General features: G+C 35.2%; 1 protein-coding gene across 3 annotated transcripts in view; it reads right to left on the reverse strand.

Moving 5' to 3' along the window:
- WAPL (WAPL cohesin release factor) overlaps nucleotides 1-13,433 on the reverse strand; it is a 72,900-nt gene that overhangs the window by 37,793 nt on the left and 21,674 nt on the right. For 2 of the 3 annotated variants that reach the window (XM_043925286.1, XM_043925287.1), the window contains exons 3-4: nucleotides 9,620-10,660; nucleotides 7,595-7,713 (exon numbers count right to left, since the gene is read on the reverse strand). In XM_043925286.1, the coding sequence (XP_043781221.1) occupies nucleotides 7,595-7,713; nucleotides 9,620-10,660 (1,160 nt within the window). The remainder of the gene's footprint in view (nucleotides 1-7,594; nucleotides 7,714-9,619; nucleotides 10,661-13,433) is intronic. The other variant, XM_043925288.1, reaches the window with a different exon arrangement.

Consider the following 13,433-nt stretch of genomic DNA (forward strand, 5'->3'; position numbering starts at 1 on the left):
ACTTATTCTCAAGCCATACATGACAGGCGGGCCCATTTAGAACCCCAGAGGACATTTAGTAGTGTCCAAGACAGTTCTGGTTGAAAACAGGGGCATGGGGGTAGGGGAGGAATGGGACCAGCCATCTGTTGGACAGAGGCCAGAAATGCTGCTAAATATTCTCCAACGTACAGGGCTACCCTCCATAACAAAGATTTACTCAATCCACAACAGCCAAGAAAGCCTGATAGGTAAGGAGGAAAATTTGCCACTGCAAGACGTGGGCCACCTTTCCACCACTCAGAAATGAGGTCATTAGTGCCTTTAATCAGATTAGAGAAAACCCAGATACTCTCATTGACCTATCAGTCATGCCAGTGAATACCAGGGGGTATTCCTCTTATAACAGAGAAATGGAGCAACTGCTGAGGACACCTCCTACACCCACTACCTAGTGACCCCTCCTTTCCTTTTTCTCTGGAGATCTGGGGGGTAACCTACATAAAAACTCCTTGAAGAACTGAGCTTGGCTTTTTTACATCAAAACATGAATCATAATTTCTTATATAGGAAACAAATCTATTCTTTCCACTCAATTTATAAATGCTTAAAACTTTGACCCCATTTATTTGCTCTATTCCTTTATGCTCATCGAAACTCAACAGGTTAGATTTCAGTTTTTTCTGTTTCTCAATGGTTCTCTCCTTTTAAACAATTCAAGTAGTTCTTTAGCTGTCTTGAACACAAATGGATGACCTATTTCTTATTAAGACCTAAGGATTTTATACTGCTTAGCTTCTTGTTGCTCTCTTGCTGACGTAGACTTCTAAATTCTTTAGATATTTCATAAGGATACATAACTTCCATGGGATCTAAAGCATTGTTATTACTTTTCATTAATGTACTATAACACTCAGGATCAAAGTCTCATTTTTGAAGCTTACTAACCCACCTAAACAGTAGTAATGTCTAAGTGAAAAAATTCTGACACAATTCCACTTAAAACGGGTTTGGGGCAAACCTTTCAATAGGAGGTTAAAAATGAAATTAAAAGTTTACTTAAAAAAAAAAGTTTACTTAAGCCTCTTTGGGGATTAAATCAGCACTACTGTTTTAAGACAGGGTTTTACCTATATTACATCTTTCAAATGAGTTCAAACTCATAGCTCTTTTGGTTTCATAAACTAATAACGATTGTTTTAATTTTCTTCTGACATTATCCATCAACAGTAAATAGGTCTTCTGCCTACTTGGTTCCATGACCTGATTTACTTTAGGCCGGAGAGATACCTTCATAATTGGGTCAAGTACATGTACACTGCTGCCTCCTAAGTCATGCTAGTAGCAAAGAAATGAATCCAATATAAAGTTTAAAACTAAGATAAAGAAATGAAAGTAAGTACAAATGAACTCGAATACTGAATTAAAACATACAAAATAAAAATTACCTCAAAACTTTCGAACACTACAGCAGAAACACAACACTATAAAACAACTCCAGTAAAAATTAGTTAAAAAAAAAAAACCTTTTGAACACATTACTACCACTTCATCCTTCAAGAAATAGTTTAAAGACAAAAGGAACTAGAAAGAAATCATAAACTTCTTTCAGTGTATTTGCTGTTCATAGTAATACTGGTATTATAATTTAAAAAGTAATGTGTGCTATAGAACAAACCAAGAAAGCTAAGTACAAAATTCTGAAATGTTAAATCTGAAATGAGACTATCAGTATGAACTCAGTTTATTTTCAGTGTATTTCATAGCTCTATCCAATGAACGAGTCTAGAGGCAATGAATACACACAGCACTTAGTTCTGGGTTTCTAAGTACTAATCCCCACAGAAAGAACTGATCTTTAGATGAATGAATGATTCCATGACTGAAAGTAAACTATGGGTCATCATCTGTGCAGAAAACAGAAAAAGTGCTCAAAGATGATGGGGCTATATCAAAAGGATACAAGAAATAGCTTGAAATGGTTGTGTTGGCCAAATCTAATGGGGAATAGAATATTCACATGGCACCAAAGTAACACCCAGAAGTTTACTAACTAAATTATAAAAGGAAAAATACACTTTTATTTTTGAGGATCCAGTGATCACAACTGCATAGTTGTGTAGGTAGTCATCTATCCAGTAGTTCAGTAGGTAGTCAATATTAAGTAGAATAACCAGATGTTACACAGCTTCCAATGTGATACAACATACACAATATTACTTTTGAGGTATTCTTGCCAAAACATGTTTAACCTCAGTCTAATCAAACATACAGACTTAATTCCAGTGTTCTATGACACTATACCATTTTAATACAGTGGGGTAATGACTTCTATCATCAGGAAACAATCAGATAAATTCTGAATGTGAAAACACTCTACAAGACAGATATCCTGGGCTCTTTTAAAAAAAAAAATCACTGTCATGGGGAATTTTAAGAAGATGAAGAGACTGCTCAATATTAAAGAGACATAACAAGTAAATCAGTTCAGTTTGGGGGAAAAACATATGTTTCATTTTAGAGACAGTTGAGAAAAACTGAATATGGACTGAACATCAGGTTATATCAAAGAATTACTAATCATATAAACACAGGTAAGAAGACTGTCCTTTTCCTTGAGAAATGCATGTGATCTACAGCTTCACAACTTACTTTCAAACAGACAGGGTAAAATGTTATGTAATACACATATGCAAATGCACGCACTCACACACACACATGGAAGAGGGAACAGGAAGGTGACTGTGTGTAGTTACAACAACTGGAGGGGTCAACCTAGGTAGAGGAATATGGTATTCATCACACTGCTTCTTTCACATCTTGTGTAAATTTTAACTTTTCATAATAAAAAGTTGAGGGAGAGGGAAATAAGGTAGAATATTATAAATCAGAAGTTTTCAAACTGTGGTTCATGGACCTCTAGGGATCCAGGAAACTTTCAGAGTGTCTACAAAGAAAAATCCACTTTCAGAAAAATAATATGTTGTCTGCCCTTTTCACTGTCTTGATATCTGTAGGGATGGTGCAAAAGCAATGCTGGGTAAAGCTGTTGATGTCTTAGCATGAATCAACGTAGGGGCTCTGAACTGTATATAAGTAGTTATATTCTTCAATGGTACATACTCCACAGTTATAAAATAAAATGCCAGTTTCAAACTAACATACATTATAAAGCAACTACATCCCAAAGGAAAAAAAAAAAACAATCAAAATAAAATGCCACTGTCACGTAAGAAAAAAGCCCTTGATGAATTAGGTAAAATTACTGATTAAACTGTAACCCTTAAGTGCACTAATGATCTATGTGAGAAAAATCAGTGTACCTAAAACACTTCTGTTGCATACAAAGTGTGGTTGTATCAAAGAAAAAACACTATTTACTGCTGAAGTTTCAAGCTGAACTAGCTACTTTTTATCTGAACACCATTCTTTATTTGAAAGACTGACAAAACTGCTTACATAGACCTGGGTGTTAGGCAGACATTTTCTCAAAAATGAACAAAGTAGGCCTGTCACTGCCAGTTGTTTTCCCTGAAGTATTTTCTTCCAATGAAAAAAATTTCAACTTTTAAGCAAAAACTAAAATTTTGGAGAACTTTGATCTACTATTTTGAACTTGACAGCTTCAGTCTGGCAGTGATATTTTTGATACTGTATAATACAGTGTGTCATCATATGAAAGCTGGGATAAACCAGTGTAAACAGTATTTTCCAAAAAACCAGTGTATGATGTTATAAAGCACTCGTGTGTAAAAGATTCATTCAAAAGCAGGACAGACCAATAGATTTTAATGTAACAGTATGAAAAGTTCACTGGCATGGTTTTAGGTTCCAAACTCCAATTAATCTTTAAGTAACTCCTGCTTGTTGCATTTTGATGTAGTATCAAAGCAGAATGTCCATGATTACCTGAAAAGGCTACTTAAAATACTGCTAGGCTAGAATTTCTTCATACTTTTCAACTAAAACAATATAATAAAAAGTACTGAATGTAGAGGATATGAGAATCTAGCCGTCTCTTAAAAATTTTTTATGGACGTAAAGTTGATTTACAATGCTGTTATTTTCTGTTGTACAACAAAGTGACTCAGTTATACATATACATTCTTTTTCATATTCTTTTCCATTATCGTTTATCATGGGGTACTGAATATAGTCTCCTGTGCTAAAGAGTAGAACCTTGCTGTTTATCCATCCTAAATAGATTAGTGTGCATCTGCTAATCCCAAAGAACCAGAGATCAAACTGCTAACATCTGTCAGATCTTAGAAAAAGCAAGGGAATTCCAGAAAAACATCTACCTCTGCCTCACTGACTATGCTAAAGCCTTTGTGTGAATCACAACAAACTTGTGGAAAGTCCTTAAGAGAGATGGGAATACCACACCACCTACCTACCTGTCTCCTGAGAAGCCTGTATGCATGTCAAGAAGCAACAGTTACAACTGGACATGGAACAACAGACTGATTCCCAATTGAGAAAGGAGTACATCAAGGCTGTATATTGTCACCCTACTTATTTAACTTACAATACAGAGTACATCATGCAAAATGCCAGGCTGGTTGAGTCACAAACTGGCATCAAGATTTCTGGGAGCATTATCAACAACCTCAGATATACAGATGACACAACTCTAATCACAGAAAGCGAAGAGGAACTAAAAAGCCTCTTGACGAAGGTGAAATAGAGAGTGAAAAAGTTGGCTTAAAGCTCAACATTCAAAAAATGAAGATCATGGCATCCAGTCCCATCACTTCATGGCAAATAGATGGGGAAACAATGGAAACAGACTTTATTTTCTTGGGGTCCAAAATTATTGCAGATGGTGGCTGTAGCCATGAAATTAAAAGACACTTGCTCCTTGAAAGAAAAGCTGTGACAAACCTAGACAGCCTATTAAAAAGCAGAGACATTACTTTGCCAACAAATATCCGAATAATCCAAGCTATGTTTTTTCCAGTGTCAATGTACGGATGTGAGAGCTGGACCATAAAGAAGACTGAGTGGCAAAAATTGATGCTTCCGAATTTTAGTGCTAGAGAAGATTCTTTAGAGTCCCTTGGATAGCAAAGAGATCAAACCAGTCAATATTAATAGAAATCAACCCTGAATATTAGTTGGAAGTACTGATGCTGAAGCTCCAATACTTCAGCCACCTGATGCAAACAGCCGACTCATTAGACTGAGGGCAGGAATGAGAAGGGGGTGAAGGAAAATAGATGGTTGAATGGCATCACTGATTCAATGGACATGAGTTGAGCAAACTTCAGGAGAGAGTGAACGACAGGGAATCCTGGCATGCTGCAGCATGGGGTCACAAAATGTCAGACACAACTTAGTGACTGAAGAACAACAATCCTGAAGAATCTAGCTGTCTTTTATTAAGTCAAACTTTATAGATTTGCAAAAAAATGTAAAACACTGCTACTCATCTATTTCATTTCTTGTTTTAAGAAAATAATTCTCACTAAAATGCTATATTAATAATGGATTATTATTTTAAGCAAATTTTAAGTATCTTTGATATACATTTTCATTTTCTATTTGGTAAATATAACATATATAATCAAAATCACTTTGGGATTCTCAGTAAAATTTTTAAGACTGTAAAGTAGTCCTGAGACCAAAACATGTGGTAACTTTCACACTAGAAATCAACACATGCCATACACAATTTTAGAAATCAAACTCTCACCTAAGAATTAAGGACCACAGTCCTTAATACCATAGCCCCTGGCTCCAGAACAAGTTAGCTCCATTGAAATTAGCATTAAGCACTTTCCCCCCCCCTGCTGGGAGGTGGGCACATGGGGGTACAAAAGTATATTTTAACACAATCACCCTAAAAAGATTCCTATCTGGCTCTTCAGAGGTAAAAGACTTAAAAATAAAATGAGGCCAGATATTATAGACACACTCATTTTTTAGTTGCTTAAAAGTAGTTCAATCTACAATAACAAAACTGCATAACATTATATAAGCTATTTAAGTAAAGGAATTTTTAAATACAAAGGTAAAGTCAAGCAAATTATTCTCAATACCTATGCAGGACCATATTTAAAAGACTTATAAAATGCATAAGAATGAACTTACCCTTAACACTATATACAAAAATTAACTCAAAATGAAATCAATGACCTAAATGTAAAACTTAAAACTATAAAACACAGAAGAAAACATACGTGAAAAGGTACATGACATCTAATTTCACAATGATTTTAAACATGACACCGAAAGTGCAGGTAACAAAAGAAAAAAAGATGAATTGGATTTCACTGATATTAAAGCACACTATCAAGAAAGTAAAGAGACAATTCACAGTATAGGAACATTTATGTGCGAATTATGTATCTAATGAGGCGTTAATATATAAAGAGCTCCTATAACTCAACAAAAAAACCAAACTACTTAATTAAAAATTGGGCACTAAATAGACATTTCTCTAAAAAGGTGTACAAATGTCCAGTAAGTACATGAAAAGATGCTCAACATCATTAGTAAAATATAAATCAAACCACAATGAGATACTATTTCCCACACATTAGGATAGCTATTATCAGAAAACTCAGACAATAGCATGTTGGTAAGGATGTGGAAAAATTGGAAACTTATGCACTACTAGGAATATAAAAATGGTACAGTCAAGGTGGAAAAGTCTGGCAGTAAAACATAGACCTGGGCTTCCCTTGTGGCTCAGTGGTAAAGAATCTGCCTGCCAGTGCCAGGAGGCACAAATTCAATACCTGGTCTATGAAGATCCTACATGCTGTGGGACAACTACTTGTGGTCCAAGTGCCACAACAACTAAGCCCACATGACACAACTACTGAAGCCTGAACGTTCTAGACCATGTGCTCCACAAGAAAAGCTGCTCCAATGAGAAATGTGTACACTGCAACTAGGCAGTAGCCCCTGCTTGCCACAACTAAAGTTCACACCGCAATACAGGACCCAGCACAACCCGATAAATAAATATTAAAAAAAAAAAAAGACACAGACCTACCATATGTCCTAAAAATTCCATTCCTAAATATCCAAATCAATTGAAAGCAGGGACTCCAAACAGCCAAAAAGTGAGAACCACCCAAGTGTCCATCTACAGATGAGTAAATAAACAAAATGTGGTATACACATATACTGTAATATTATTCAGCCATAAGAAACAAACAACATCCTGATACATGATATATCCCTACAACAGGGATGGAACACCTTGATGACAAATGCTTAGTGAAATAAGCCAGACACAAATAGACAAACATTGTGTGACTCCACTTACATGAGCTACCTAGAAGAGGGGAACTTACAGAGACAGAAAGAAAAATAGTATTTTCCAGGGGTTGGGCAGGTCAAGGTGGAGTTATCATTTAATGGAGCTATTTGTTAATGGTTAATGTCACTGAATTGTATACTTGCATATAATAAAGAGTATGTTATGTGTGTTTTATCACACTTAAAAACATGGTTACAATGCTTTTACAAAATGACTTCCATATAGCCTTTGAAAGACAAAATTATATTGCCATGATGTTTGTTGGTAATTTTTAAATTAGAAAATTAAGAGTTAAGCCCTCCAACAACAAATAATACAAATCACTGATAGGGCTTTACTTACCCGTTTGGGGCCACTAAAAATCTTTCTGGTATTTTCCTTTGATTTATCTCCTTGTTTATTTGGAGGCTTCTTCACACTTTCAGGCACACCAGGCAAGTCCTCTGTAAAATCCAAGTTTTCTGAAATGGTAATCAAAACTAGCTAGCTTTGTATTATTTCAAATCATCTACCAGACAACCTATGAACATTATGAGGAGAAAGAAGCATACTGTGGGGAAGAAAAGATAAAAACAACACATAGCTGACAAAATACTCCAATGATGATATTCTCACTCTCCCATACTCACTCCCTACTCTAGAAGAAAATCAGAAACTTAGTTGCAGTGTATGTGCTCCAATTTTATCAGCAAAATCAATTCTTTTCCAGAATAATTTGTTCTTCAACGTTCATATAACTGCTCGTTTCCTATCAACATTAAAACCGGCAGTCTAGTTTAAAATACACACATGCACACACCAACAAGTGGTATGTACCTGTAACATTTTTCTAGAATTAAAGTACACTGAATCATGTTGGCCTTCAAGGAATGCCTAATATCTACAGAAGCCACATTAAAAAAAAAAAAAGGATATAGCTATCCTTGGCAAAAGATACAGAACGACCTAGTACAATGTAGTTCAATGGTCTGTGGCATTCTCACGAAAACCAACCAAAGGATTAGATTCCAAATGGTTGTATTTTTTCCCTACCCTAAACAAAAAAAAAGAGGGGGAAAAAAGATGGGACACTTTTCTCTATCCTAACTCTTAAAACTGTTTGCTGTTTCAAACACTGTATGAAGACTTAGATTCCAACTTTGAATATATCAATCAAATGGTCTCTAATTTTTAAACGTTATTTGGTATCAACCTGACGTTTCTGAAAGGGAGTCTAATGATTTAGGATAACTTGCCATCAAGGTTAACACAGAAGCTAACAGGTCAGGAGTACAGGTTTCAGTATGCAGTTACTAATCATCCTCCTGAGAAAGCAAATGTAAAAGCTGTCTGCCCAGTCATAGCTCACGTGACTAGCAAAAATGCAGCAGACTTCATTTCTTCAGAAGTGATTCAAGACAACATGGGATGAATTCTGAAAATAGTCTTATTTTTTCCAGTGGGGAGTAAGGCAGGCTGCTAGGGGGTACTCCTGTTTAATTCTAGTTTTGAAAAGAAGAATGATTTTAATCTAGCAAAATTATTTTTAGGTCAACCGAAGCAAAATGGTAAGCAGTCTCAAGTATGACATACTCTATGAGAGAATCTATACATAGAAACACTATGATAGCGCTAACTCACCATGATTCTTGTTCCATGACCCTAAAAGGGCAAAAGCTTTAACAAGTAAACCAACATAAGAAAAATAAATAAAGCCCCTGTATCGCAAAGGCTTTCACATACTCTTTCTTCCTCACTCAACAGTCAATTCACATCATAATGTTCTTGACAAGTAGTGACTTACTCATAGCGAGGCTAACCTATTTCTTTTGTCTTTCAGTGGAGACTATCAACTCCTCAAGTCATTACGAGTCCTACTATCCTAAGGGACAAATTAATTTCACTGATAAGAATGTAAAAACATTTAGCTAGCATCTTTCAATTTTATTAAGTCAACTTACGAGGGTGATCCTTATTTTATAAATTTAAGGTATTTCCCTCATTTCAACCATCTAATATCAATACAATTCTATATAACCAAAGTCTATCCTTCTCTCTCCATTGGGTTTAGTTTTTCAAAGCTAAAACATCAAGATGTTTGATATCTCTGTGTACACACAAATATACACAATTTTAAAATTCTCAAGTGCTAATGGCAGAATTAAAACACAAATATGAAGACTCCTCAATTTACAAATTGGTTCCTTACAAGGTGGGACTTTATTTACATTTAAAATGCTGTATCTTTCGATAAGGTAATCTTTGGCACTGAATAGGTATTTCTGTTAAAATTAAATGTAGTAACAAGTTACAAGCTATCCAGGAGAAAACTAAGTAGCTATTATTTAAGCCTGAAAAATACATTTACTTTTAATTTTTTAGTCTTACCTGCATTATTACTACTAGACTGACTGTCCTGGGAATTATCATTGCTTTCTGGAGGAGGCTGCAAGGAGGGTGATGGAGCTGTTTTAGTTCTTTTTTTGCTTGTCTTTCTTTCCACTTGACAGTCATCATCTTCATCATCTTCACTTTCACTGAGATCATCAAAGCCAAAATACTTAATTTTGTAGTTAGAACTCCCAGAACCTCCCTCATCACCTCCTGTCTCATCATGATCTTCAAAACCAAAAAATTCAAGTTTAACATCCTTTTTAGATTTAGTATTACTAGGTCGAAATCTAGTAGTGGTCTTAGATGTTGCAATATCTGCTTTTTTTCTTAGCCGGCCAGCTTCTCCCAAATCTGCAGGAGTTGAAGCAGTGAACTCATCCATGCTGCGTTCCATAGTATCCTGTATGGTAACATTACAAACTGACAAGCAAGATGGATGTAAAACAGTATAATCTCTAGTCCGTCCAACCGTCCCTCTAAAACTGGTCCCACAACTTACACTGCCTTTCTTTGCCTGATTCAGGCCATCTTTACTTGATTCACTGTTTGCTTTGGCTAAGGCCTGACTGGTGCCGTCCATTAGCTTATCAAAATTTGATGCTCCTTGTGAGGATTTTGCTTTATTGGCCCTACAGTACGTCCTACAGTTGCTTGGCCTAAGAACACTTTGCATCATGTCTTCCTCAATGGCTTCATTTAGATTTTCCAACCGATTTTTAAAATCCTCATCCTTCATCTCCAAAAGAGGATCACTATCCAGATTTAAAATACAATCTTCGGATCTGCTATCTTCAAAATCATTATCCCATTCATATAAACCAGTTCTTACAGATCCCTTGATTGACGATGTTTCTGATGGCGATTCTGACCTTTTTCCAACTTGGGAATTCCAAGTATCATTTTCCTTGATTTCATCAGCTTTGTATCCAGAAGCCACTGTAGTTTCTGCATTGTGTTTCTTAGTACTGTCTTCAGCATTTTTGTAAATATGATGACTATTCTTTTCATGTTCTTCACTAAAGTTCTCCACTTTATCTATAAAAATGAAAAATAGGTCAAAGGATAAAAATATGAGTGGTATCAATGTAAAAGTTAATAAAAGGGACATCTGGTTAATTAATAGAAGTCATTTAATTCTGAAATAATTGCAGTAATTTTAAATTGTGGAAAAAATAAATGTTTATGTATCTGACAATTTATCCTTCTACCTTTTCAGTATATAGCTCTCATGTCTTCTAGTGACCTCTCTCTAGGCATCCAAGTCCCTTAAAATTGTTACCCTCAACTTAAGAGATTTCAGCAGTGTTAAATAACAGAATCAATTCAGAATGACATACACATAGTCAAACCTTCTCAGAGGTACAATGGATTTTTCAAATAAAAATGCATAAACTAAAAATTATTTAGTAGAACCTAAACAATGTAACACAATTAATAAAGACATTCTGGCAGTGCCTATTTCTCTGGAGTAGAGTTGACCATATGGCCTGTCAGGTCTGTCTAGAAACCTGTTCCAGATTCAGGTTTCTGTAGTCAACTATGCTTTTCATTCCTTCTTTTAATCGTAAAAGCCATATAATTTCAACGCTTTTTTTTTAAACAATGCCTCTGATGCCTAAGTTTCATGGCTACAGTGGTTATTTATCCATATCCTGTTGCAGGCTCAGTCACTTCAGTCGTATCCGACTCGTACCCTATGGACTGTAGCCTGTCAGGCTCCTCTGTCCATGGGATTCTTCAGGCAAGAATACTGCAGTGGACTGCCATGCAATCTTTCAGGGGAATCATCCCGACCCAGAGATCGAACCCAGGGCCTCCTGTGTCTTCTGCACTACAGGCAGATTCTTTACCACTGAGCCACCAGGGAAGCCCTTATTTATCCATATCAGCCAGTGGTAAATCATGAATTGCCTATTTATTTTATAGCTGGGGAATCCATTTCTGTTGTCTTTAATTTTGACATTAGAAATATTTTTTTAATCTTTCTAAATAAGAGATGGAAATGTAATTCAAACTGGTATTACAATTAATTCTCCAAGCACTTGTTGGCAGAAAAACCCAGGTTCAATATTTATGATAAATTAATGATGTTACAAAACAAAAAAACCTACATTTATAAAAGTCCTTTACAAATCTCAATTAACAAACCATCAAATACAAGCAAAGGGATGCTTTACATGAATTCACTATACAATTTTTAATGCTACTCAATAACTGTAAATGTAATTTATATTTACTTACTTCTAGAAGGCATCTAATTTACAGGTATACGTGCTTTATTCTTAGATACTTCCCAGCCAAAGGCAAGGAACTATAGTTTTCATAATCTCAGAAGTATCATTTCACTAAGCATAAAATACTGAAAAGCTAACAATTAATAGCTGACTCTGACATCTGATACATTCTTAAAAGGGGCTGAAACAAAGCCAAGTTTAAAACCAAACCTTAAAAAAAAAAACAACAAACCTTAAGAAATGATACCACTGCTTTTGTAACAAGTGGAAAGAGCACTAGTAGCTGAATCTGGAGACTTGTGTAGGGCTCAGAGAAGACCCTTAACTTAGGGATTTTCCTGAGGGTTTCAATTTCTTCCTCTGTTCAGAAGGGAAGCAACTGACCCATACTACTTTACAGCATTATTAATGGACTTATTTGCTAACAATGCCTACGGGAATGCTTTGTATGCTTAACTACAAAGATGTGTATGAGATGTCATCAAATATACCACACCATTTTTATAGCTGCACAGCATTGTCTTAATGTCACAAAATTTATTTAAGCTATTTCTAATTGTTCTATGTAAAAACATCCTTTTGACAAAAAAAAGTTTTATAACAATATACTTTATTATTCATGTTTTTAAAAATTACTACTTCAAGTTTTACTTACCACTCCCATTTCCCCTAAAATCAGAGTATTCTCACGGGCTGCCTTTCACATGTAAATCTAACTCTGCTGTGAGCATACCTTTATATATTCAAGTGCAAAGAGTAGTAAAGAGCCCTACAGAATGAAGTACTGTCACTAAAAGTTTTGTCACTAGCAAATATAATTTATTCATGTATTCAATTACATGGCATAATCTTACAGATGAATTATAAAAGTATACTATGTAATTTTTAAATTTATGAAATACATTACCTAGATAAAAGCTAAGTAAATCAGCAAAGAGTTCTGCACAAGAAAAGCTATCTAAGTTTTCTACAACAGTATTCTAATGTATAAACGGAATACTTTCTACAGTCCTTCACCATTTAGGTCTTCAACAAATACTCTCAACTATACCTTCAGAAGACAGAGCAAGGCTATCCTGTCCTAAAATGCATAAGAGCAATTACTTTCAACTATCCTTCCTCCTCAAACAGACCCCAGCTTCCCTGTCAGATAAATTCAAGTTATATCTCAAAACATCAAGGCAGGGAGAAAGGGAGTAAAAATTGGGCTGTTTTTCTTTTTTCTTTCTTTTAAAATGGCTTGTACTGAGACAATTTTAGGGCTTCTGTAACATTTCTATTTGGAAATCTTCCTTATTTCCAGTTCTTATATGGCTAAACTCTTTTGCATATGCCAACAGGGTTCACCCACACCACCTCAACAAGAAGGCATATTCATCTATTTTTATTCAAATGTCCAACCTAGTACACACCCTCAACTTTTTTTTTTTTTCAAACAGAGAAAGTATTAACTCTGTTTTAAGCTAAACCTGTAAACAGAAATGCATTTCTAGCAAAGATAAAGTTTAGGAGTTAAATGGGTAAGTGCCAGCTCTGCCACTTACTGGCTAAAATGACCTTGGGTAAGTCACCCT

This window comes from Cervus elaphus, chromosome 15 (assembly GCF_910594005.1).
Source record: "Cervus elaphus chromosome 15, mCerEla1.1, whole genome shotgun sequence".
Taxonomy (NCBI): Eukaryota; Metazoa; Chordata; class Mammalia; order Artiodactyla; family Cervidae; genus Cervus; species Cervus elaphus.